General features: G+C 58.9%; 4 protein-coding genes across 8 annotated transcripts; 2 read left to right on the forward strand and 2 right to left on the reverse strand.

Moving 5' to 3' along the window:
* Positions 1 to 273: 273 nt before the first annotated feature.
* ZFAND2B (zinc finger AN1-type containing 2B) lies at positions 274 to 2,702 on the forward strand. Of its 2 annotated transcripts, none has more exons than XM_048952330.1 (9): positions 274 to 407; positions 539 to 633; positions 731 to 862; positions 971 to 1,122; positions 1,210 to 1,315; positions 1,394 to 1,463; positions 1,612 to 1,688; positions 2,075 to 2,153; positions 2,274 to 2,702. In XM_048952330.1, exons 1-8 carry the CDS (start codon positions 353 to 355, stop codon positions 2,129 to 2,131), a joined length of 744 nt encoding a protein of 247 aa, XP_048808287.1. In that variant the 5' UTR covers positions 274 to 352; the 3' UTR covers positions 2,132 to 2,153; positions 2,274 to 2,702. The 2 variants fall into 2 exon arrangements, with proteins under 2 accessions (XP_048808287.1, XP_048808288.1); XM_048952331.1 differs by having other exon boundaries at positions 1,210 to 1,310; positions 1,408 to 1,463.
* Positions 2,703 to 2,778: 76 nt separating this feature from the next.
* ABCB6 (ATP binding cassette subfamily B member 6 (Langereis blood group)) lies at positions 2,779 to 8,247 on the reverse strand. 2 transcript variants are annotated; one of them, XM_048952322.1, is made up of 20 exons: positions 7,982 to 8,168; positions 6,986 to 7,517; positions 6,711 to 6,848; positions 6,424 to 6,613; positions 6,126 to 6,218; positions 5,834 to 6,026; positions 5,633 to 5,754; positions 5,459 to 5,568; positions 5,321 to 5,386; positions 5,098 to 5,223; positions 4,936 to 5,012; positions 4,788 to 4,851; positions 4,633 to 4,718; positions 4,448 to 4,505; positions 4,200 to 4,304; positions 3,944 to 4,118; positions 3,617 to 3,729; positions 3,450 to 3,544; positions 3,196 to 3,264; positions 2,779 to 3,121 (listed from the first exon to the last, which is right to left on the reverse strand). In XM_048952322.1, exons 1-20 carry the CDS (start codon positions 8,029 to 8,031, stop codon positions 2,995 to 2,997), a joined length of 2,589 nt encoding a protein of 862 aa, XP_048808279.1. In that variant the 5' UTR covers positions 8,032 to 8,168; the 3' UTR covers positions 2,779 to 2,994. The 2 variants fall into 2 exon arrangements, with proteins under 2 accessions (XP_048808279.1, XP_048808280.1); XM_048952323.1 differs by lacking the exon at positions 7,982 to 8,168 and adding an exon at positions 8,180 to 8,247 and having other exon boundaries at positions 2,781 to 3,121.
* Positions 8,248 to 9,642: 1,395 nt separating this feature from the next.
* ATG9A (autophagy related 9A) lies at positions 9,643 to 17,158 on the reverse strand. Its single transcript, XM_048953444.1, has 14 exons — positions 17,008 to 17,158; positions 16,801 to 16,844; positions 16,580 to 16,644; positions 16,112 to 16,273; positions 15,873 to 16,014; positions 14,148 to 14,896; positions 13,604 to 13,757; positions 13,238 to 13,417; positions 12,375 to 12,620; positions 11,859 to 12,079; positions 11,650 to 11,767; positions 11,267 to 11,486; positions 10,984 to 11,126; positions 9,643 to 10,878 (listed from the first exon to the last, which is right to left on the reverse strand). The coding sequence occupies exons 1-14, from the start codon at positions 17,108 to 17,110 to the stop codon at positions 10,873 to 10,875; spliced, it is 2,553 nt and encodes an 850-aa protein (XP_048809401.1). The 5' UTR covers positions 17,111 to 17,158; the 3' UTR covers positions 9,643 to 10,872.
* A 141-nt stretch (positions 17,159 to 17,299) lies between these two features.
* Positions 17,300 to 24,082, forward strand: ANKZF1 (ankyrin repeat and zinc finger peptidyl tRNA hydrolase 1). 3 transcript variants are annotated; one of them, XM_048953298.1, is made up of 15 exons: positions 17,300 to 17,521; positions 17,755 to 17,864; positions 18,723 to 18,825; positions 19,047 to 19,231; positions 19,473 to 19,588; positions 19,678 to 19,831; positions 20,065 to 20,287; positions 20,432 to 20,530; positions 20,722 to 20,904; positions 20,985 to 21,101; positions 22,033 to 22,306; positions 22,658 to 22,769; positions 22,917 to 23,084; positions 23,192 to 23,262; positions 23,486 to 24,082. In XM_048953298.1, exons 1-15 carry the CDS (start codon positions 17,395 to 17,397, stop codon positions 23,604 to 23,606), a joined length of 2,163 nt encoding a protein of 720 aa, XP_048809255.1. In that variant the 5' UTR covers positions 17,300 to 17,394; the 3' UTR covers positions 23,607 to 24,082. The 3 variants fall into 3 exon arrangements, with proteins under 3 accessions (XP_048809255.1, XP_048809257.1, XP_048809258.1); XM_048953300.1 differs by having other exon boundaries at positions 20,746 to 20,904; XM_048953301.1 differs by having other exon boundaries at positions 17,323 to 17,414.
* The last annotated feature ends 82 nt before the right edge of the window (positions 24,083 to 24,164 follow it).

Genomic DNA, 24,164 nt, shown 5'->3' on the forward strand with positions numbered 1-24,164 from the left:
CAGGACGTAGCGTCCCTCCCCGCCCGGCTCTCCGGGTTCGCAGCCGTGAACAGTGGGGGGGCTGCCTCTGGGTTTGGGCCGCGCGGGGCTCCGCCAGCTCGCCCTCAGCGGGTGGAGCGGACCGGATGGGGGATCCGGAGCGGGAGGAATGCGGGGAGCCCGGCGCATTGCCGGCGGCGGGGCGAAGAACGGGAGGAGAAGAGAAGGCGGAAAAGAGGCGTCGTCCTCCGGGCGCCGTCGGCTCCGCGGGCAGCCCCGTGACCGCCGCGGGGGAGGTGCCGGCCGCGTCCCCGCCCCGCGTGACGCCGGGACGGAAACGGGCGCGGCGCGGGCGGCCGGGAGACGGGCCGCCATGGAGTTCCCGGACCTGGGGGCTCACTGCTCGTGGGCCGCCTGCCAGCGCCTGGGTGAGGGCCGGGGGCCGCGGGGCTCGGCTGTAGCGCGGGGCGGAGCCGCGGCCGTGAGCGCCGGCCGGGGCGCGGCGGGGTGAGGGCCGTGCGGGAGGTGCGGGGCTGAGCGCCGACCTTGCGTCCCGCAGATTTCCTGCCCCTCAAGTGCGACGCCTGCGAGCGGATCTTCTGCACCGACCACGTCGCGTACGCCCAGCACGAGTGCACCTCCGCCTACAAGAAGGTGAGCCGCCCCCCCGAAGCCCCGCTTCCCGAAGCCCTGCATCCCGAAGTCCCGCATCCCGAAGCCCGGCGCTCCTGCCGCTCTCCCGTGCCCGCAGGACGTGCAGGTGCCCGTGTGCCCGCTGTGCAACACGCCGGTGCCCGTGCGGCGGGGCGAGATGCCCGACGTGGTGGTGGGAGAGCACATCGATCGCGACTGCAGATCCGACCCCGCACAGCGCCAGCGCAAGGTGGGAACCCCGGGACCCGCGGCTGGGAGATCCGAGTTCTGGGGAGGGGGTTGGGGAAGGCTCTGCCGGGGCATGTGGGTTCCTGCTCAGTGCCACCACCGCTTGTAGATCTTCACCAACAAGTGCTTGAAGCCCGGCTGCAAGCAGAAGGAGATGATGAAAGTGATCTGTGAGCAGTGCCACAAGAACTACTGCCTGAAGCATCGGCACCCACTGGACCACGACTGCACTGGGGCTGGGAGGCCTCTCTCTAAAGCGGGGTGAGCATCAGAATGGAGCTCCCACTGCCCCCGGCCCTGTGCATGGGATGCCACCTGCTCACCCCCAGCACACGCTCCCTTCCCCAGGCATGCTGCGCTTGCCAGGGCCCAGGCATCCCCCCCACAAGCCAGCAACACATCGAGTAGCGCTGCCCGGCCCGCAGGGACCCCCCCCCTATCTTCCCCCTGCCAGGTAGGTGCCAGCCCTGCTGCTCATACCTGATGGGCAACAGCTCTGTGGCATCACCCAGCTTCTCTCTGTTGTCTGCAGAGGTGTAGGAGCAGCTGTGCCCCAGGTCCGCAGCACCTCCCCGCCAGCTTCCATACTGCAGAACGGGCTGGTGAGTGTGGGGGGCCCTGTGCTTTGGGGGCTGTCAGCACCAGAGGGGCTGAGCTGAGGATGGAGGAGGACAGGGGCTGCCTCTTGCTGCCTTAGCTCCCAGCCTGGGCAGGGGCAGCCATGGCTGCTGACGTGGGGCTTTGTTGCAGAGCGAGGAGGAGGCGCTGCAGCGGGCACTGGAGATGTCCCTGGCAGAGTCGGCACATGGCTCGGCGCAGCCACCCAGGTACAACTGGGGCACATGGTGCCACCCTTGTGCACGCCTGGCTTGTGTGGCTTGGGGTGATGCTACCCACAGCACGGGGCTGCACATGGTGGCCCTGCTCTGCAAGGTGCTGGGGAAAAGGGAAGAGCCCAAAGCTGCAGCTGAGCCCACTTCTGGTTGGGGACAGTGCCAGGCAGTGCAGGGGGGACATGCTGCTTCCTGACTGCTTGGCACTGACAGGCACAGCCATATCTGCAGGTGGCAGCCAGCAGCTCATGGGCACACTGCTCGGTGCTGCTAAATGGAGCGCGGGCATGCAGGCAGCCCCCCTGCCCTCTGCTGCCTCGGGGACATAGGGGGGAGGGCACATGGGGTGCCAGGCACACAGTGTGCCACTGTCCCTGCAGCACACAGGAGGAGGAGGACCTGGCACTGGCGCAGGCACTGTCAGCGAGCGAGGCTGAGTACCAGCAGCTGCAGAAGCAGGTAAGCAGGCTGAGTCTGGCTACCCCCATTTCTACTCCCCATTTCTGCTTCCCAGGGACCACGCAGGGCTGAGGAAGATGTCACCTTACCTTGCTCACTGCATGCTCTCTCCCCTGCCAGGGACAAGGCTCAAAGCCATCCAACTGCAGCATGTCATAGGCATGTAGGGGCTGTGCCAGTAGACGTGGCATCCTGCTCGTGGCACAAGGAGCAGCCGTGGCACCGCATGTGGATGCTGTGGAGTCCTGGCCTGAGTGCCACCAGGAGCCACCTGATCTCCCCAGGGCTCTAAGCAAGCCACAGAGCGCACGCCAACGTCTCATCCCGCATGCAGGCGGTGCAGCATGCTCCTGGAGAGGTGGGAGCTGCAGGGTGACTGAGCACAAGCTGAGCACAGCGACTGCAGGTTGGGCCATCTCCTCAAGAGGAGCCCAAAGGGGCATCTGCGGGCAGTGCCCACCAGGGGATGGTGGTGTGCTCAGGTTGGGGTGAGGGAGTGCTTTTGTGTCAAAGTGCTGCTTGGGAGAAAATAAAGGCATGGCCAAGGTACATGGCGGCTTTGAGGAATGGTGTATTGGAGCTGTACCCTTCTGCTGGGGTCCCTGAGGCCCACAGCTCCCTCCCCAGGGCCATCCCACAGGCGCACCCCCTGTCCAGAGCACACAGCACAGAGCTGAGAAGGACCTGGTTTAAGAAACTACTCCACAGCAGAACAAACAGGTACAAACGGAGTGTCCAGGCTGGGCCCTGCAGCTCCCAACACACACAGGTAGCCGCAGCCAGCAGTGGGGTCTCAGCACCAACCATGGGTGCCCCATCCCTTGGTCACACCCAGCTGCACTCATGGCTCCTTCTTGCTGCTGGGGGGCTTCTCAGTGTGCTGCTCCTTGCTCTCGCCCTCTTCCCCCACCTGCTGCTGCAGCCACATGCTGGCATAGATACCTCCCTTCTGCAGCAGCTCCTCATGCCTGTGGGGGCAGAGGGGGCTGTGGGCTGCCCTGGAAGACTCCATGGATGGGCGGCACCAAGCCCCTCTACTCACCTCCCGCGTTCAGCGATGCGCCCATCTTTGAGCACCAGAATCTGGTCTGCACCCACAATGGTAGAGAGTCTGCATGCAAATAGGGGTTTGCACAGCATGAAGAGTGTGCTGGGTGCAAGGAGAGTCCCTGCAGGTAGCAGCCAGCTCTTGACACTGCATCAGAGGATGCTGCAGCATGGCTGCAGGGATTGCCCCTCTCTTGCCAACCCTTGCAGGAGGGTTGTGGGAGCTGGACCAGCCCTGTCCATCCCTACCTGTGTGCCACAACGATGCTGGTGCGCTGGGCGCAGACCTTGGCCAAGGAGGCCTGGATGTTCCTCTCAGTCTCCGTGTCCAGCGCAGAGGTGGCCTGCGAGAGAAGGACATGGGCAGCAAGCAGATGTGGGAGGGGGATGCTGCTAGGGAGGGTTAGTGCCATTACCTCGTCCAGAAGAATGATGCGGGGGCCCTTCAGGATGGTGCGGGCAATGGCCACACGCTGCTTCTCCCCCCCGCTCAGCTTCAGCCCCCGCTCCCCCACCTGGGTGCTGTACCCTGCAGGCACAAGGACAGGCACACACTGTGCCGGTCCCATCCAGGACAGGGATGGGGACCGGGGCTGCACTGCGTGGGACTTCCCCTGCCCAGGGGCTCATTCTGCCCTGGAGATGGCAAGGGCATGGGGTTGCATGGGTGTCTCCAGGCGGGATGTCACCTCGTGGCCCCCAGTGGGCTGCCACGGAGCCAGGAAGGGGCTGCAGGGTCTCACCATCAGGGAAGGAGAGGATGCGGTCATGGATGTCGGCGGCCCGCGCCGCCTCCTGCACCTCCTCGTCAGTGGCCTGCACCCGCCCGTAGCGGATGTTGTTGGCGATGGTGTCATTGAAGAGCACAGTGTCCTGGGGCACCACCCCGATGTGGGCACGCAATGATGCCTGCTTCACCTGGTGGGTGGGGGTTCAGGGGGGTGAGGCTCAGCCATTCCCCACCCCCCCTGTGCCCTCCCAGCCCCACAGTGCCCATACCTGGGAGATGTCCTGCCTGTCGATGCGGATGCAGCCACCCCGCACGTCGTAGAAGCGGAAGAGCAGGCGGATAATGGTGCTCTTACCCGAGCCCGAAGGCCCAACCTGCACCAAAGGTAAAAGGATTTATTTGGAGATGCCAAAGTGCCCCTGGCTGCTGGGCAAGGACAAACTGCGCTGGACGAAGAAGATTGTCACAGCCCATCCTTGCCAGCCCCTCTGCCCCCATTCCATCCCACAGCTCTCACCAGGGCCAGGGTCTGCCCAGGCATCACAGAGAAGGAGATGTCCTGCAGGATTTCCTTCCTAGGGAGCGAGATGGAGGTGGAGATGGAGATGACAGAGATGGAGAAGGGTTTGGGGCCATTTCCCCTGCCCCACATCCTGGTACCAACCCCCATAGCCAGGCCCTTCCCCTTCTGCCATCCCATACCCATCAATATAACTGAAGTGCACATTCTCAAACTCGATGCGCCCAGCCTCCAAGTGCAGCTCCCTGGCATTCACTGCATCCTTCACCTGATGGATGGAGATGTGGCCTCAGTGCCAGGCCATGCCAGGCAGTGGGGTCAGGAGGAGGGCACCCACCTCTTGCTCCTCGTGGAAGAGCTCAAACATGTTCTCCATGTCCACAAAGGAGTTCTGGATCATCCTGGAAGGGGACAGAGACCAGAAGAAGGGTTTGGGGAGCACACCCTGCCCCACATGCACAGGGCACCCCACAGCCACATGTTACCTGTAATAGGTGCCAAACCAGTTGAGCGGTGTGTAGAGCTGGATGATGTAGGTGCCAAAAAGGACAAAATCCCCCACCTAGAAAGGCCAGGGGACACTTGCCCATCATATTCAGCACTGAGGCTGTCCCCAGGCAGGGACTGCCCAGCTGGCACAGCCTTACCTGCAGCTTCCCCTCAGTGACAAAGAAGGCACAGAGCAGAGACCCCGCCAGAAGCCCCAGCCCGATGACCAGGTTCTGGGTCTGGTTGAGAAGACCCAGCGAGGCGCTGACCTTCCACTCGGAAAGCTGGGAGAGGAGAGGTCCTCCATGACACCTCCATCCCCATCCACCCCACCGGTGCTTACCAGGCTCCTTCCCCCAGGAAGGCACTGAGCCCCCATACCTGGTACTTGACAATGGCATCGTTGAAGCGGTTCACCTCGTAGCTCTCTGCATTGTAGTACTTCACCTGTGGGACACGGAGCCAGGCTCAGCATCCACCTTGCTCCCACAGCACCCAGCCCTACCCCTCCATCATTACTGTCTCAAAGTTGAGCAGCGAATCCACAGCACGGGACTTGGCCTCGTTGTCTCGCGTGTTCATGTCCCGCCGGTACTTGGTCCTCCACTCAGTGATGAAGATGGTGAGAGCTGAGGAGGAGCAGTGTGTCATTGGATGCTGGCAGCCCTGCAGGACCCCAAGGACCTCACTCACTCAAGTAGAGGCTCATGCACACAAAGATGATGAGTCCAAACCACGCGCTGAACGCAGAGGTGAAGTACACGATGCCAATGATGATGTCCGCGATGGTGGGGAAGATGCTGAAGACGATGTAACTGGAAGGAAGGATGGGGACGTGGCATTAGGTCAACCCACCGGGGTGAGCACAGTGACCCTCTGCAGACGTGCCCTGACCTGAGCAGGCTGTTGATGCTGCTGGTGCCCCGGTCCACGCTGCGCAGCACCTCACCAGTGCGGCGGCCCAGGTGCCAGCGCAGAGACAGGCCGTGCAGGTGGGCAAAGAGCTGCACCTGCACCTGCCGGTTGGTGAACTGTTGCACCCACACCCACAGGAAGGTGCGCAGGTTGCTGATGAAGCCCGTGGAGCCTGCAGAGTGCCACAGGATGGTCAGCAGGGACCGGGTCCTCCCTTAATATCCCAGCCGAGGGACACTGCAGGAGGCTCTACATGCCCTGTGATCCTTACCAGCACCTCCGCCCTGCAGGAGCTTCAGCCCCACATAGATGCAAACGGTCCAGGCCAGGGTGTGCCAGGGAGCACCCTCGGTCAGCTCGTTCACTGAGAAGAGAATGGCATTGTTTGGGGCAGAGAGCACCGCGAGGTGCCCTCTAAGGACCAGCCTCTGTACCCGGCACTGCCCCAGCACCCTGTTGCCGCCAGGTTCCTGTGCTCTCCCACACCACTGGGGTCACTGGACACATGGTGAAGCAGTGGGCTGTGGTCCTTCAGCACAGCATCCCCTGACCAGCCCCAGGCCCCTCACCAATATTCTTGTAGTAGATGGGGACAAAGACGTTGATAGCTCGCTCCAGCCCCATGAGCGCCATGCAGAACAGCACCAGCCCCTGCAGCAGGCGGTTGCCCTTCGGCCACATGTATGGCACCAGCAGGCGCAACTTCCTCCGGAAATCCTTCCAGGTAGAGCTGGTCCTGCCTGCATCCTGCAGCAGTGGCTGGGGGAGTGCAGGGCAAGCAGTCACCCCCGGGAACCCACCTCCTGGAGAAACTCATCCCCAGGTACACCCCTCCCCAGACAGCCCCGGGACTCACCTGGCTGTTCTCCACATCCCGCTCCTCCTCGTTGACCAGCAGCATGTAGGGTCTGTGGGGCAGCCCAGGCGCCTTCATGCCCAGGATGAAGAGTGTGAAGGTGCAGACATAGCGCAGCAGCCAGAGGCTGAACTGCACCTGGACAGGGAGAGGGGGTCAGCACCACCAGTTATCCTAGCACAGCTCAGCTGTGATGGGCACGCAGTGCAACCAGCACATGCTGGGTGCCAGGAGGAGGTCAGCACCAAAATTCACCACCCCCACAGCCCACTAACCTTCTGGTCGGTGTCCTGCAGCGCCCACCACCACAATGGGCTCCTCCAGCACACCAGCGTCAGGTTCTCAGCAGCAAAGGCCAGCGCCCAGAAGAGGAGGAGGACAGTGCCGTGGCCCCGTGTGCGGTCGTGTGCCAGTACCCGTGTGTGCTCCAACTGCAGGAGGGCAATGGCGCAGCCCCAGGCAGCAGCCCAGAGGCAGGTATACAGCACCATGTACCCATAGAGCCTCCCTGGGCCGGCCAGCTGCCAGAGAAGCCCACCGAGGGGCAGCAGGGCCAGCAGCAGTGACAGCAGGACCTGGGTGTGGTAAAGATGCGAGCGAGGGATGTATTTGGGCTCCATGGCACGGCCAAAACGGACGTAGCAGGCATACTGCAGGGCACCCAGCAGCAGGCAGACGCTCAGCAGCACGGCCGGCACCAGCGTGAAGAAGAAACAGGGCTGGAAGCCCTGCTGCACCCAGGCCTGTGCCATGGAGCTGTTGGCCTCGCAGTATCCCCTCAGCAATGCCATCCTGGCTGGTCTGTAGCTGCAGAGAGAAGAGGATGGGGTCTCAGAGGGCTGCTAGGGGGGATGTGGGGCTGGACAGCATGGCCAGGCAGAGGGCAGTGGTGGGGGTGAACACCACAGGACATGGCCGTGTGGGGCACACTCAGACCCTTGTGTGCAGTAGGGCATGAGCAGCAGCTGGGGTCAGCTCTGCGGTCTGGTATCGCTTTAGGGGGCGTGGGGAGTGCGGAGGCTGCAGCGGGCCAGCCCGTGCACTTGGACGTGGGGTCAGCGAGTGCTCAACGCTGCCACCGCTGCAGGGATACAGAGGCACTGTTCTGGGAAGGGGATGCTCCCGGGGAGTGTGAGGGAGGGCGACGGGGAACGTAGGGGTGACACGTGGGGAATGGCAGAACACTGCGTGGGGAAAAACAAGGGGCAATACAGGGCAACGCGTGGGGAAAACGCAGAATAAAGCATGGAGCAACGCACGAGGAAACACACCGGGTAGCGCCGGCAATACACGGGGAAACGCAAGGCTCAGGGCAGGGCATGGCAGCGCAGAGACACGCCGGGCCGGCACTGGCGGAGCGACGTGCGGGGGCCTCTCCCTGAACACATCGCGGTCCCGACCGCGCCGGCGTTTCCGTTCCCGTTCCCGTGACCGCCGCCCGCCGCTCCCCGAGCCCCTCGCCCGCTCACCTGCCCCGCGCCGCTCCGCGCACCGCTCCCCGGGCCGCCCGCAGGCCCTGGCACCGCCCCGCGCCGCTCCCCGCCCCGCTCCCCGCCCCGCGGCCCGGCCCTCCCTCCGTCCTCCGGCGGCGCAGCTCCCCCCGGCCGCGCAGCTCCCGGCCCCGCGGCTGCCGGCCCCGAGGTGCCCCCAGGTGGGGCGATGCCGAAGGGGAGCGGACCCAGCGCAGCTTATCTCGGCGAGCAGCCGGGCGACTGCAGCACGGCGATAGCCCGGCCGCCCTGTAGAGGTCAGGCAGGACGGAGCGCCGCCGGTATTTATATCTCCCTTTGGCCCCCGGCCCGACGGGCGCTCATCTGCTCCTGCTTCAGCCGCACGGATCCGAGGAACTTCGAGGCGGCCTCGCCGCTGCGGCACAGTGGCTCTGCCCCACCCCGCGTGGCACCAGGAGCACCCGGCGACGGAATGGCCTCGCCGCCTCCCACCCTCATGTCGGAGGCACCGGTGCGCCCCGCACCCTCGCTGCCCCGCTGCTGCCCCCCGCGCTGCAGTGACACTCGGACGGGAGGCGGGTAACACATCCCATCTTTATTGGATGGCAAGTCAGCTGTACAGTGAGGGCACAGGGCTGCAGCACGACCCTCCCTGGGCGCCCCATGCCCACACACCCAGGAAGGAGATGAAGAATTGCGGCTCGCCATGCACAGGGGACACCGACGACACAAGCACAACATGCGGCGAGGACTCCTGCCCAGCCTCTCTTTCTCACTAGCCCAGTGAAAGGGCTCTCCTTTCCTCCAGAGTGCAGCCTCCAAAATCCCCTCACCGCGTGCTGCAGGCTCTAAGCACTGCCCGTGGACAGGGAACTTGCACTCTGTGCCTGGAGGGAGTCCAGGTGGCACAAGGTTGGGCCTATGGGTCTGCCCCTATTTGCTCCCCAGCTTGGGGAAGGACATCAACGTTGCTCGGAGTTCCCATGGAGGCAGGGAAACAAAGGCTGCTAGAAGGGCTGCAGTTATGCCCAGCTGGGCAGCCCACAGGTATGAGGTGCAGAGCCAGTCCTGCTTGCCACTTCCTCACTCCTATCCCTGCTGCTGCAGTGCAGTGTAGCAGCAGCTGGCTCAGTGAGCCTGGCCCAGGCTCAAAGGGCATGGGGCAATAGCCTGGCAGGGAGAGAAAGGTCACCTGTGTTCCAGGAAGGGGAGGACAGGTCAGGGCATAGAAAAAGCAAGGAGTCCCTCTTCCAGGCAACAGGATCAAGGGGGGTGGAACAAAGCTGGGCAAGGGTAGCTGAGATGCAGGTCCTCGCAAGCTGCCACTGGAAGAGAGGTGAGGGAAAACAGAACAATCCTGGCCAAGACCATGCTGCAAAGCCAGGATCCTGATTCCCTCTTCCATCATGCTAGGGTTGGGCTGGGGCTTGCCTCTCACTTCTGGGTTCAAGATACCCCTTCTTTCCCTCCTGGCCCCCTCCCCCCCCCCCCCCCCTCCCATGACATGGGGCAGCTGCTCAGCTTATGGTCTCCACAGCAATCCTTGCAAAAAGATTGCTTCAGGAAGGAAGGAAAGGAGCCAGGAGCCCCTGGGTGAGATGCAGGACACACTGAAGCCATTGTTAAGGCAGGAGTAAAGGGCTGATATGAAAGAACAGGCCTGATGCATCGCGGACTGGGCATAGGAAAAAGGCCTTTATGATGCCTGGGGGAAGGGAATCAGCACACAGAGCACAAGACCTTCACTGTGGGCTCCAAGCGGGCTGCGTGCACTCCCAGGGGACATCAGGCTGCACCAGCTCTTTGGCACTGCAAGAGGGCCTGGGAGCAGCTCATAACCCCTGAGCACCGTGCAGGGCAGGAAGTGCTGCTCTAGCCCAAGCCAGAGGGCGAGCATGGAGGCTGCCAGCGGGGAGGGACAGAGACCCAGGTCTGCCACTCCATGGACCACTTCCCGCATGCCTGGGACAGGGCAGATGTCACGGGAGCTGGGGAGGAGCTGCAGCAGAGCTGTTCCCAACTCAAAGCACACAGTAGCGGCTGAGGACCATCCTGCTGCAGGATGCTGGGGCAGTAAAACGCATGTGCACAGAGAGGGGTGGCTGACTGCCCCACTGCTGTTCCGTTCCAGACTGAGGTGTGCAACATTGGTCCTGTGAGGTGGAATGCGGCGCACGGCACTTCCCCAGGGCTGCAGGTGTGGTTCCAGCACTGCTACATGCTGAGCAAGGCAGCTCCGACAGCTCCCGCTGCTGTCAGCCATCCCCGGAGGACACCAGCTCCCTTCTTTCATTTTGGAGGCGGGTCCCAGCTCTTGGACGGACATCTGGAGCTCATGCCTTGTCACATCCCTTCAAACAGCAGCTGCCGCTGCAGCCTCCGAGCCCATCCACAGCTCCCCGCTGCCAGTCCCGTCAGCTGTCACCGGCTCTGCAGCGATCCTCCGACACGGACGACACAGATGTGAACACAGACACATGTATGTACTCACACACGCATTCACCCCACAACAGTCAGAGTGGCGTTGACTTGACACACGGCTGGACAGCTGCTGGCCTGGCAGTTTTGTCTCATCAGCAATTGATGGCAACAAAATGGAGCCCATGGCCACCCTATCCCCTTGGGATAGGAGAGGAATCGGGCTGACACCGCATCCAGCTGCCCAGGCGGCTCCCAGTCTGCAACCCCCACGAGATCCCCAGTATGCAAGGCTATACCTGCAAGACAGAGAGGGAATGTGACACCTAAGGGGTGCTGGCAGCTGGCCTGCAGCCTGGCATCCAGAGCACGTGTTGCCCGTCAGCCACAGCCTCCTCCCCTACCTTGTGGATCTGCGGTGGAAGCTCATCCTCTGAGCTCTCCTCTGGCACAGGCTCTGGGTGTCTTGCTGACTGCCCGTCCTCAGCCCAGCCTCCCAGTGGGAGGCGGGAGAAGTGTGATGGGGCTCTGTGCACTGTGCCTGGGTCTGCAGGAGAGGCGAGGAGGATTAGCTACCTGGGGGGCTGTCAGTCTTCAGAAATAAGCACGTTGTTTGTGCCGTTATTATGGGACATGGGTTACAGCACTGTGACCAGAAGGCTCCGACCTCTGCCCTGGCTCCCATACCTGTGATGCCACCATACCGTCGCTGGAAGCCCGTCTGCAGCGTGGCTGTCTCCTCAGCAGGCTGCCGCGACGAGAAGGGGTAGCTGGCAGAGCGAGGCAGGGGGACAGGGGCACCTCGCTGACCATCCAGCTCCTCATGGGTGCTCTCGCCACTCTCATCACTCTCTCGCCGGTGCCAGGTGTGCCTCTCAGGCTCCAGCTGGGCATGCTGCTTGTGCAACTGCAGAGCCAAGACACAGGTGGGTCAGCTACAGATGCCCCACTGCACCCCCAGTGCATCCTCTCCCCAGCAAGGCACTTCCAGTCAATCCAAGCTAACAAAAGCAGGGCACCGCAGTCCTGTCTGCGCTGGGCCCATATCCCCTCTGGTTAGTTCAACTCACCTCATGCATGTAGAGTGCGTGAAGACTCATCTCAGTGGAGGCATACTCTGACAGGATCATGCTCTGCAGCTGACCCTCCCAGGCACTGCTCCCTGAGCTCACGGTCCTCGCATCAGCACTGCCATGGGAAACAAGAGTGATGTTTATGTGGCCACAAATACCACCAAGCCTCTTTCTGCTCTAGGGTCAGGCAGTGAAGGCTGCCTTACCCAGAGGCTGTCATGGCACTGGAACCACGAGGCTGGGCTCCCTCTCCATCTCTTCCTGCTGTCTGAAAGCCACCAGAGGTCTGCTGGGCAGACTGGAGTGGGGAGAAGGAACGCAGGGCTGAAGCCACTTCAGACAGATGACGAGAGGCCTGTCCATCACGGCCCATGTGGAATCCCAGCGCTGAGGAGCCCGCTATCACATTGGCAATCAGGCTGTGAGGCTGCAGAGACAAAAGGGAGAGAGAATCACTGTCCTGCACAGACTTGGAGGCCTGATCCCCACCAAGACCCCAGCTCTCTTTAGTCCCATTCCCACATCAGAGGAGGCAAGAAACCCTTGCTGCCCTTCTCTAAAAAAAACAGAACTAGTCCCAGTGACTGCTGATTCATCATATTTGCACCCCTGGACACAGCCCAGGTAAGGGCAAAGTCTGTCCTGAAGGCCGGATTATCACACTTTGCCAGCACCCAGCAAACACTCCAGAACCACAGCACATTCTCCCCCATCCTGCGCACCTCTGACTCTGACTGCAGGGACTGGATGGAACTGAAGAGGGCATTTTCAGGGAGCACAGCCTGCTGGGCCAGTGCCATGCTGCTGTCCCGCTGCACCCGTTCCTTCAGGAAGCCGATGAAGGCCGTGCTCTCACGGGGTGGCTGCCACTTGGGGTTGGTGATGGCAAAGTGCATGAGGGACAACTCCGTCTTGCCGTCCTCAGCCTGCTGGTAAATGGAGGCCTCCGTCTTCCCTGCTGACATCCACTGTAAAGCACAGAGAAGACCAGGATCTGCTTTACACCCATGCCAAGCCTAGGAATCCTGCACACCAGCTAGACTGGACATAGTACACAACAACCTGCATGATGGACCATATCCCCAGGCAGTTGGCACGCACTGTACCAAAAGCTCCATAACTAGTTCAGCCTTTGCAGCCTACCTTCCTTCTCCGTCCCTAAATATGCATTGCTGGAAGGGAACTAGAGAGGTGAAGGCCAGTCACAGAGCTGAAGGGTTTGTTTTGTATTGTCCAACCCACAACGGGAGCAACTATAGCCAACAAATGGCTGTTTTTGTAAGTTGCCTGCCACAGTGAGTCCATCCCCTACTAGTTCATGGTCCTGTCACTAAAAATTCTTTCCTGGCGAGTAACGTAAATTTCAGGAAAGGCCCAGGAAACAGGCTAATTTTCTTTCTCTCCAGAGTAGACTTTGCAAAAGGGAATATACATACCCCATCCCCAGTAGGCTGCCTCCCTCCTGGGCTAAAGTAGCCCAGCTTTTAAATCAGTTATCATCAGTCAGACTTTCTAGATTTCCAAATATCCCAATTCTTCTCTCCTGAGAGAGTCCTGGTATGAAAACAGGCCCCACGGGACGTACCGCTGGGTGGCCATGCTGGCGCACGTCCATCTGGGCAAAGGAGCAGGTGTCACCCACCCCTACCACCTCCACGGTGAAGTTGCGGAAAAAATCAACGATGTCCAAGGATTTGGGACGCAGGCAGATGATGAGGATCAGGGGGGTAATGATGGGACTCAGAAGCTCCTCCAGGATGAAAACCTGAGGACAAAGACGATGAGCTCAGCACAAAGGTGAGGATGTCAAGAAACTTGCCAGCCCCAAAGCCAACCCATAGCTTTAGGCCACCTTCTATGGCAGGGTGCTTCTGAGAAAACCACCTTGTTCCTCTGCCAGTCCAGGGATGGGAGAGGATTTCCATCCCAGCCCCTTGCAAGCCAGGCTCACCGCTTTGTACTGGAAGAGCTGGGCAAACTCATCCCTCGTCTCATAGCGGTGGGCATTGCCCTGCCAGTGGTCAGGCATGTAGTGGATGTGTGCCAGGATGACTCGCAGCAGCTGCTCAGGGCAAAACACCAGGTGCTGGTCGGGGATGAAAGACCTGCAGGGCAAGACAGGGAAACGTCATAGTATTCCTGGAAGATTTCATGCAGGGATGATGGAAGACTGACACATATTACAGCTTCACCTGTGGCCTTCACTCCAACCCATACCCTCCTGCCAGCCCAGCCCAGGGATGTTATTATATGGCTCCAGCAACTTCCCTTATATCAACACTGAAGCCATCACCATAGCCACTGTGTCCAAGTTCACCACTGGCCCCCTGTCCTGCCTGCCCTGCCCTGACTCGCCCCAGCCGTGCCCTTCACTCACACAGATTCATGTCCACTTGTAACACTAAAAATGCACTCAAATGAAGGCTATCAACCTCACTGCTCCTCCACCATACTGCCAGCAGTATCCAGCCCTGTTCAGCATCGACCTCCCTCACCTGCACACTGTGATGCCCACCCCGAGAAGGGTGACTGTGGTCAGGACATGTTCAACCGCCAGCACGTCTTCATCATAGATGGTGAGAGCAATGAGCACTGCCAGGATGGAGCCAGCAAAGAAGGCCACGTTTTTGGCCACAATAGTGAGGAGAGGGGAGATGAAACAGTTCATATATTTGGAAGCTGGCTTGTAACCTTTGCTGAGACGTGATTGCAGTTCATGGTCTAGCTCGTTGAAGTGACGGAGGTAACAGCGGCCATACAGAGACCAGCAGCGGGCACCCAGGCTGCCTGGTTCCCGCTTCAGGATCTCCGTGTAGCTGAAGAAGGCGTAGAGGATCTGCCAGATGAGGATGAGGGGGCAGAGGAGGAAGTTGGCGATGCCAATCCAAAGGATGCGAGTGCTGAGCTTCTCAGCCAGCTCCAGGCGATTCCCAGCCCGCTTATATTCAGCCTTCAGGCTCCACTCGTTCTCAAAGAGTGAGCCAGGCCCCCAGAAGAAGATGAGCTCAAAGTTATACTTAAGCCCACGCGTGTAGAAGACGGTGTCTCCCAGCAGGGGCAGGCGGAAGCGGATGGGCAGCAGTGACTTGTTCACCATGGCCACCATGTAGTTCTTGAAGCGGAGGATGCGGTGGTAGATGTCCAGCTCTGTCAGTTCCTTCTTGTGGATACAGATCTGGTGCTCTTTCTGGATCTGCACGATGCGGGCCTGTACCTCCTGCCAGGTGTAGTAGGGCAGGTTGGACTGGAAGGGAAAGCAGTGAGGTTGGGGCAGGTTCCAAGGATGGAGGCTGGGCTGAGCTTGTTCCAACAGCAGAACCCAGCACACACCTTGGGGTGTGTACGAGCCACGAGCAACCACGGCACCAGGCACCTCTTCCTGCACTGCTTCAGCCTGAGTCATCCCAGCAAGACCCAAACCATGCCCCAGTGCCCTTTGCCCCTCGAATAGCATAGGTAGCTGTTTCCCACCCACTCACATGCCAGTTGTATTAGAGGCACAAAAACAGGTGCTGTCTCGCATGGGTCCTCCCTCCCAGAGCTCACAGTCCTGCTGTTTGGAGGCAGGAGTAGGGGATGGGAACGTAACCAAAGTCCCAGAGGCAGCCTACAGAAAAGCAGGGGATAAACCAAACCTTTTGGCTCATCCCATCTTTCTCAACATACAGTCTCTACTCAAAATACACACAAACACCCTTTGGTGCTGTCCATCAGAGCAAGGACTCTGGACTAGGACGCATGCACAAGCCTCAGAGCCCAGCTTCGCCACACTCATCACCAACGTGATCTTCAACAACTAAGTAGCTCTACTCCTCATTTTTCCAATCAAAGAAGTAAACAAAGAAGTTGATACTGTCTGCCTCCCAGGGGTCCAAGAATACCTTCACTTATGCCTTCTCTGTTGAAAAGCGTCACAGAAAAGGCCACCACAGAAGACTAAACATATGGAGCAGCAGATGGCAGATGCATGTGCCAGCACAGAGAGAGACAGGCTGGGCAAAGTGGGTAACAAGCAGCAAGCTGGCTGCTGGAGAAGAAGCTGGAAAGAAAACCATGCAGTCACATAGCCTGGGAAAAGCTGAAGCAGAGGACTGAGCAATCAGTGCAAGTCTCTCAGAGAAGCTGGCTCCAGAGAGGAGTGAAGATGAGCTGCTTCTCACTGCACAACAGAACACCTCCCACTTCATGTACCACGTGTAGCCCTTGTCCCACCTACTTACCATGGGGATTCGGAGGGCATTGATGTAGAAAGAGTGAATCTCCCAATAGCAACAAATGTTGTAGATAAATTTGACAAGTCTGTGAATCCAGAAAACCCCAGCTATCACCAGGATGCAGATGAGGAAGCTGTTTGCTTGGATTCTGAAAAAAAGAAGATGGCAGTAGCAGTGGGAGATGAGCCCTGGGCAAGAGCTACCAGCACCTGAGAAAGCGCGATAAGTGCCTTGGCTGCCCCTACCTTGCACTGCAGACATTAGGAGGCAGGAAAGCATCTGGTAGAGTCACTTTTATGGGCTCACTGGGATGCTGGCTGTGATTTACCGCTTTGTTGGCAAAAAGGATATCATAATCAACGCAGCTAATAAGAAAGGTGGTAAACGCCACCACGAAGATGAACTGCCTGTGAAGAAAGAGAGAAATAATGAGGGAAGCCTTCTGCCTCCTCCAAACGTGAAGCAGGCGGGAGCACAGGGTCACACATCTTGAAGATGCAGGGTCACACATTCCGCAGGCAGCGGGAAAGCTCGAGGGCACCAGTTCCACAGAATGAACCAAAGGACTGGGGCACAGAAAACTCTAATGAAGGGTTGACAGGAGGACTGTAACAGGAACCCTCCTGCCCACTCAACTGCAGAAGCTCGACAGCCTCTCATAGATGTTCCCCATGGGCTTTTGCAGCCCCAACACAGGGGCACTCCGCACTTACATGAGCTCAAAGATCTCTCCGATGAGCATGCAGGTGAAGCCATTCTTCTGATGCAAATTATAGACGTGAAAGCTACAGTTAAGGAGAACAGCTGGGACACTCCTTCCCTCTGACACAGGACAGCGAGGCTGCTGTCCCACTGACACCCTCAGCCCTCAGCCAAACCTCTCCACCACCTACACAGCTCCCCCCCGACCCCCACACAGGCTGTGAAAGGATATCCGAGAGAAGAAGAGGTCTAGGTTCTCTATGTGGTGCCAGGGAGCTGCAGGGAGGAGAGGCAGCGTGAGAACCAGGCATAACCCGAGCCCGGGGCCCTCCCGGCTCCACACTGACCGCAGCCCCCAGCCCGCTCGGCCGCTGCCTGCGGGCCTCACCCCGGCCTGCCGCCCCCTCCCGGCCCGCCGCTGCCCAGGCCCCGGGCTCACACTTAGCGCCCTCCGGGACGTGCACAAGGAGATCGCCGCCGCCGGGCGGGGACTCGGTAGAGGAGCTCTCCAGCCGCTGATACTGCGTCTCCAGGTGGGCCATGGCCGGGCCCCGCCGCCGCCGGCCCCAGCCCCGGGCCCGGCCCCGCCCCCCGCGCGACCGGCGGCCGCACAGCCCAATGGCGATCGCGGGGCGGGTCCGCGCTGGGCCGATCGGAGGGCGGGAGGGCGGGATGAGCCTCGCGGCGACCCGTAGGGGGAAGCCGGAAGCGGCCTTGGCTGAGAGTACCCCGGCTGCGGCCTGCACTTCCGGTGCCGCAAGGGGGCACTGGGGGATCCGCGTAGGGGCTGCGGCCCGGGCTGGAGCGGGGGTGGGGAGCTGGGCCGATGCCGGCCCCCGAGAGCAGGTCGGTTTTCCAGGCTGTCCTGGACCCCGTTCTCCTGCACGGGCTTTCCCTCGTCAGCGGGTTCGCTGCGAATCCCTCTGCTGCCGAGCCAGCGCCTTCAGGGCACGGTGCGTTGTTCTCTGCGGTGCGAGGGGGCTGCGTGCCGGGCTGGCATCGGGGAGTGCTGAGCAGCAGAGCTGCCCTGCTGAGTAGGCACCCCTCGGCCTCCAGCCATCACCACAGGATCCCCAAGGCTCCCTCTCCTGCCTTGTGCCCCTTGTGCAGCCAGGCAGCGTGGGGTTGAGAGGAGACCCAGGGGGACCCGCTGTTTGTGGTGCTGCACGGTCCTGTCTTCTTTCAGAGAAACCTGCAGCCACCCACGGAGGGGAGAAGGCCGGCACAGTCCCCGAGGTGCCAGAGCGGATGTGTTGCTTAACCTGCAGCCGGGAGTTTTGCAGCCGGGAGGAGCAGGTGAGCAGGCTGTCGTGGCTTGCTGGGTGCTGCTGGGGGTTTCAGCCCCTCACCAGGCTGCTCAGTGACAGCTGCTGCTGGCAGCTTCGTTAGGGCCTTCTGGAGTTCTGCATGTCTGATCCAGGCAGATCAGACAGGAGTGTGCCATTTGAGGATAGCCCAATACGTTTGGTGACGCTTTGTTGGCACCAGGAGGTGCTGTTTCCTCATGATCGTGGTAAAGTCATGCAGACTCTGTACAGTATCACTTGATATATCTTTCACTTGAAGCAACACTACAAGAAAAAGAGGATAGTGCAGATATTCATTCATCTCTTTAAATGCTAGTAGTCCTGAGAGTCACAAGGTGTGATGGATCTCCATCAGGGTGCAGCAGGCTGCACAGATCCAGTCCTTGCAAAGTTTTTCCTATTGTAGTCCTTCAAGTTCTTACAGTGTTTTCTTTAAAGAGAGCAACTCCATCCATCTTTCCTATTGTAAAATTGAAAGGATCTTCATATGAGAACTTCTTAATGCAGATCTGGACAAAGGCAAGGCCGTGCAGGAGGTGCTGCTACTGAATGAGAGCTGTCTGTGGACTGCTCTTTTCTGGTGACTCGTCTGAGTTTGTCCTGCAGCCATGGGATTTGTGCGGTGCAGCAAAGGCCTGAAGGCCAAGCTGCACATGCAGCACAGCGCAGTGCAGGCCTGGGTCTGTTTAGGTTAATGGCTAACTGGCTCTGCCTGATGTACTGTGATTTTCTTCTCAGGATCAATGCAGCCCCAGAATTGGTGTGGCTGCTGGAGTCTGTCAGCATGGAGTCTTTGGTAGGGGTGGAACAGTGGGACCCTGCTAGCTCACTCTTCTTCCCTTCACAGACTGAGCACTACCGACTTGACTGGCATCGCTTCAACCTGAAGCAGCGACTCCAAGGCCGCCAGGCACTGACGGTGGAAGAATTTGAGGAGAAGAGCAGAGCAGGTGAGGAATGGGGCTGCCTCAGCAGGACCCAGAGACTTCTAGTGACTTTGCTATTCTGTCTAGGAGTGAAGCCTCCAGGTGCCTGTAGATGTTCACAGTCTTTTTCATCTGTCCGATACGTCAGGGCTGTGGGCTGATCCCTGGAGCCACCTGCAAAGTTTCGGGTAGGCTGTTTGTTGATCTTTGTTTTGCTCCATTGCCCCATTTTCTCTTCCCTGCAGGTGATATTTCTAGCATCTCAGGGTCTGATTCAGAGAGCTCTGATGCAAGCAGTGAGTCAGAATCACCTTCCCCTGCCAGCAACAGCCCTTCCACCACCCAGCGTCCCCGCTCCCACAAGGTGCTGCTCCGCAATGCAAGGGGACAGTTCATTTCTGCCTATCGCTGCATACTGAGCACTGGGAAGGCAAGTCACAGTCCAGTTTGTTGGGAACGGGGACCCAGAGAAGAGGGGTGGCACTGGTGTGCAGACATCTGTCTGAAAGTCTCTGGGGCCTCTTGAGGGGAATGAAGAAGCTGCAGCTGAGATGCCCCAGCAGTGTGACTAGGACTGTATATATGCCAGCAGGGGAAGTGTCCTTTGTCTTGGGGACAGCAAGGAGTAGTGGGTGATCCCATAGATGCTAGCAGGAGTGTTTGTGTCTCAGGGTGGCAGCAAGGAGCCCATGGAGTTGATAACTTCACTGCAGAGCCTCAATGCAAGCACATGCTGGGTTGTGCTGATGATGGGCGGTGGGCACTTTGCAGGAGCTGTGTTCCGTGGGTGAGTACAAGGGCACAAGGCTGAAGTTGTTTCTGTCGGTAGGGACAAGCAATGGCTAGCTGTTGGATGGGCCCTTCCCTTCTCTGTAGCTCCCAGGTACAGGAACACAAGACCTTCCACCGCTACACTGTGCGAGCCCGGCGGGGCACAGCCCAGAGCCTACGGGATGGCCAGACTCCAGGGTCAGCACCCAGATCAGCAGGAGCCTCCCTGCGGCGTTACAACGAAGCTGCACTGCTTAAGGTGAGAACAGATCACAGGCTTGGGTTTTCAGTAGGGAAACCAGTTTTCAGCTAGTCATAACCAGCTCTGTGCGATGATGCCATGCCACTATTGGAGTTCATATGCAGGCTGTGAGTTCCAGAACAGAATCAGGATCCAATTTAGGCTGCTGTGTCTTGAATCTGCCTGTTTCAGGGCTGCTGGTGCCCACACTGTGCGTTCAGGACTCCATGGAACCTTCCTTTCTTCCCCAGGATATTCGGGACCTGTTGGCAGCTTGGGCACAGCACCTCAAGGAAGCTCAGCGCATCTTTCTCCGAGCCCCTCGTCACAACCGGGCGCTGCTCTTTGATAGCAGGAACCCCCACCTCAGCCGGGGAGACCCCCGTGTCTGCCACATCCCCCTCAGCACACGCAGGGCCACCCTGAGGGAGGTGCTCCGAGTCCATGCTGTGCTGTCCAGTCTGCAGGTGTTTGGTGAGTTGGCCTGGCCCTGGTGCCCCAACACCTGTGGTCAGTGCAGGTGAGGTGGCGTGGTCCCTCATGTAACTCTGGAGTGCTGGGCACATCTAGTGGTTCTCCTGTTCTCCATCCCTGGGCAATGACACCCTTGATGTCTAGGGAAGGACACCCCACTGGAGGACATCACTGGGTCCCCACGAAAAGTCTGGCAGAAGAAGCAGCGGGCAGCTGAGATGGATTCCTTGCAGATGGACACAGGTAGTGAATTCAAACATGGAGGGAGACGTGGGGGGGTGGTCAGGTGTTACCTGGGGATGAGATTTACAGCCCTGTAACAGGGCAGAATGCTGTAGCAGGGACTCTGCAGAGAGTGGCTTCCTGCTGAGTAGAAGGGGAAGGTGTGCTTATCTGAAAGCCCCAAATAATTCATGCTCTGTGTGGGGTTTCAGCCCCTGTCCTTTCTCCCTCATCAGCCCCAGAGGAGGAGGAGGTAGAAGAGGAGGAAGAGACTCCAGCAGGGGAACTGGAAACTGTGGAAGTGACACTGGGGACCTTGGACCTCCGGGAGTTTGAAGTGATGCCCAAGAGAAACCGCAAAAGGTGGAAGAAGAGAAATAAAAAGATGGAGAATGGTGAGGGGGAAGATACTGGGGAAGGGACTGCCATGCCTGAGGTGCTGGCTAGGCTTCCTCACCCCCTGGTCCCACTGCAGGGCTCCATGCTGAAGAGACAGGATGCTGTGGAACCCAGGATGGGCTGCCCACCCTGGAGCTGGTTACAGAGCTGCAGGGGAAGTCTGGGGCTGAACCCTTTCCTTGGGAGACTGCAGGTGAGCAGAGCTGAGAGCCTGGCCAGATGAGCACCTGCCCTGTGTGCTGGGTACTTTGCAGTTGGGGTGAAGAGCAAATTGTTGTGCAGGTACATTGAACAGTTAAGTGTCAGGGCGGCTGTAATGTAGCCACATGCCTTCAGGCATGCGGTGTGTGCAGAACAGTAACTGAACCATAGTGTTTCTACCTGGATAGATAAGACTAGAGAGCAGCAGAGATTTTTGCTGTGACAGCAGGCCTGGGATGCTGCAGGCAAGCAACTGGCCTGCTCATTGGAGAATACAAGCTGATGGGAGAGGGGAAGGTATCCAGGGACACCAGTTCCATTACCCTAGATCCTGTTCTGTAAGGCAGACAGCACCTGGTTAAGCCAGGCTGCTGCATGAGGTTGGGATAGGTTTCATGTCAGTAGAGGACATGCCTGCTGTCAACAGAGTCATGGTACACTGTCACAGATGCTGAAGTGCTGGTACCCATGTAATGCTATAGTAGGATGGAAAGTACTGCAGTAATAGTGGGGTGGCAAAGTCTTTGGCTGCAACAAATGAGAATGAGCCCAAATGCAGCAGCCATGGGTGCAGAAATGAAGGAAAAGAGCTGCTTACCTTTGGAAGGCCTCAGGGATGTAGAGATCTCCTGCAAGAGATTCCCCTCACCTCCACTGCCCACCCTTAAAAGAGGTCTGGGAAGGGATGGATCCTGGCTCCCCCACTTCCAGTCACTCAATGCACTGCATGCAGCTGAGCTTTCTTGGGTTGGCCCTGCCTTCCCACCAGGTGCTCCATCACGGGTTCAAGGCCATGACTTAGCATTTCTGCTACATACCCACATCCAACTATCAGGATAGTGCTTTAACAGCGATATGTTGGTTTCCCAGTCAGCCAAATGGTCCTGTACCATCAGACTTCCCCTCTTGTTCTTCTCTCACAGGAGACCCTCAGATCCAGCTCCGCGATACCCTGTTCACAGCCTGCAAGACCGGGGATGTGGGGACACTGCAGCACCTCCTGGGTGATCCGGAGAGCAGAGGCCCACTGGGGGACAGCAAGGATGGGGATGATGAACAACCCCTGCATCTGCCCCACTCCCTGCTCAATAAGCCTGTGGATGAGCATGGCTTCACCCTGCTTCATGTGGCTGCACGTGCAGGGAGGGCTGAGGCTGTGTATCTGCTACTGGAAGCAGGGGCTGACCCTGCACTCAGGTATGGCCACGGGCATCCAGCAGTTGACAGCCACTGTTACAGGAGTCCAGCAACTCCCTCCTGTTGCAGTTATGTGAGGCTGATACCAGCCTTGTCCTGGGGCAGCTGAGGTTGGTCAGGACCGCTGGGTTTAATTTAGTTAATTCAGAGGTTTGGGGCGAGATTACCCTTTGAAATGCAAGGAGAGGTTTTGGGGGATTGTGGTGTCGGAGTATGCAACCTTCCCCTCCTTGGCTCTAATACTCTGGTTTGATATACTTCCATTAGACACACCTTCAAGGAGTCACTGGGCTCACAGTCCAAGGAGAAGCAGTGATACCATAACATTGAGCTGCTCTTTTCACCTTGCAGAGACAGACAGGAGAGAACCCCTTACTGCGTCTCTGCTGACAAACCAACACGCAATGCCTTCCGCAAATTCATGGTAGACCACCCAGATAAGTACGACTACAGCCGTGCCAAGGTGGGTGCCTGCCCTCTGCCCTTGCCTTCTGGGGACCCCAAGCAAAGTGGCCCTCAGCCACACTCCAGCATCCTGCTCTTGCCTCCTCATGCCTTTATCCCTTACTCTGAGGGAGATGCTGACTGCCCCCTGCCCATACTACCCCAGGTACCTGGCCCTCTAACTCAGGAGATGGAAGCCAAAAAGCTGGAGAAAAAGCGGGCACAGAAAGCCCAGCGGAAGCAGCGGGAGCAGGCACAGCGGGAGGAGCGGCAGCGCTTGGAGCAGGAGGAAGAGGAGAAGCAGCAGTTTGCAGCCTTGTCTGATAGAGAGAAGGTAAGGCCTCGCACATGGGAGAGGAACCAGCCTGGCTGGGCCAGTACTGATGCAGTGAGCTCTGGCTCAGCACACCTTGGGGGCTGACCTAACTCTCTGCTCCCCAGAGGGCCCTAGCTGCAGAGCGGAGACTGGCTGAACAGATGAAGAATGGCAGCACAGCTCTTTCCAACATCAGGTAACAACCCACATAACATGGCTGTTGTGAGGTGACAGAGGGAGAATGCTGCCAATGCTGGCCCGAAGTGTTCCCTTCAATCAGAGACTGTCCCTCACTATTAGCATAATATGGCGTTCATCATTGCAGATGAACTCCTTTGCTACTCAGCCACTGTATGAACCTGTTCTCCCTTCTCCAAGTGTCCCCTTCACTCAAGGCCACTTCTGTTCTTTCCCTGCAGCCGTTGCTGGTACTGTGGAGAGTCCCTGCTGGGCCGGATCCCATTCCATTACCTTGATTTCTCCTTCTGCTCTACGGCCTGTCTGCAAACCCACCGCCGGGCCCAGGCCAAGCACACATAAGGCTGGGGGATGCCATCATCAGCCAGGGACCCATGTGGTAGAGACATGGCTAAGCACTGGCTGTGCAGCTACAGAGAGTCTGTAGAGCAGTGCTGGTAGGTAAGGGGGACTGAGCTGGTAATATCACTCTCTGCAGCAGTTTTCACAAAACTGGGCAGCTGCAGCATAAGTGTAACTCAAGGTACGTTACACAAGGCCTGCACATATTAGTGCAAAAGACCAAGACTGCTCTGTAGTCTGGTTCTAGCTAGGAAGTCCTACTGCCTGCTTTTCTGATGGGTGCCTTGTAGGCTGCTGATCCTGATCTGCACAAACCCTGTAGCCTTGAGCCCCCACGCCTGGAGGTACCTTCTCACCTTTATCTTGCCCTTTCCTCTCCTGGAAGCCACTGAGTCTCAGCCACATCATGTTAACAACTACCTCCTCTGCCTGCATTGTCAATAAAGAGGTGCCTTCAACCCCTTCTAGGTGTATAAGCATTGAAACTATTTGAGATAAGTTCAAGTATTGATGGAAAACAAGCTGATTCTGGGCTCCTTTCCTAGTAAAGAGCCTGCC

The sequence above is a fragment of the Lagopus muta genome, chromosome 8, assembly GCF_023343835.1.
Source record: "Lagopus muta isolate bLagMut1 chromosome 8, bLagMut1 primary, whole genome shotgun sequence".
Lineage (NCBI taxonomy): Eukaryota > Metazoa > Chordata > Aves > Galliformes > Phasianidae > Lagopus > Lagopus muta.

Coding starts and splice junctions, on each gene's coding strand:
- ZFAND2B (XM_048952331.1), top strand. CDS start 353: ATGGAGTTCCCGGACCTGGGGGCTCACTGCTCGTGGGCCGCCTGCCAG. Junction 408..538: donor GGCCGCCTGCCAGCGCCTGG/GTGAGGGCCGGG, acceptor TGCGTCCCGCAG/ATTTCCTGCCCCTCAAGTGC. Junction 1,311..1,407: donor CCCCCCCCTATCTTCCCCCT/GCCAGGTAGGTG, acceptor GTGTAGGAGCAG/CTGTGCCCCAGGTCCGCAGC.
- ABCB6 (XM_048952322.1), bottom strand. CDS start 8,031: ATGCCCTGCCCTGAGCCTTGCGTTTCCCCGTGTATTGCCGGCGCTACC. Junction 4,119..4,199: donor ACAGGCAGGACATCTCCCAG/GTATGGGCACTG, acceptor CCCACCCACCAG/GTGAAGCAGGCATCATTGCG. Junction 3,265..3,449: donor AGCATCGTTGTGGCACACAG/GTAGGGATGGAC, acceptor ATTTGCATGCAG/ACTCTCTACCATTGTGGGTG.
- ATG9A (XM_048953444.1), bottom strand. CDS start 17,110: ATGGCCCACCTGGAGACGCAGTATCAGCGGCTGGAGAGCTCCTCTACC. Junction 16,845..17,007: donor CGTCCCGGAGGGCGCTAAGT/GTGAGCCCGGGG, acceptor TCCTCCCTGCAG/CTCCCTGGCACCACATAGAG. Junction 13,758..14,147: donor GTGGGCATCACAGTGTGCAG/GTGAGGGAGGTC, acceptor CTTGCCCTGCAG/GTCTTTCATCCCCGACCAGC.
- ANKZF1 (XM_048953298.1), top strand. CDS start 17,395: ATGCCGGCCCCCGAGAGCAGGTCGGTTTTCCAGGCTGTCCTGGACCCC. Junction 22,770..22,916: donor ACGACTACAGCCGTGCCAAG/GTGGGTGCCTGC, acceptor ATACTACCCCAG/GTACCTGGCCCTCTAACTCA. Junction 23,263..23,485: donor ACAGCTCTTTCCAACATCAG/GTAACAACCCAC, acceptor CTTTCCCTGCAG/CCGTTGCTGGTACTGTGGAG.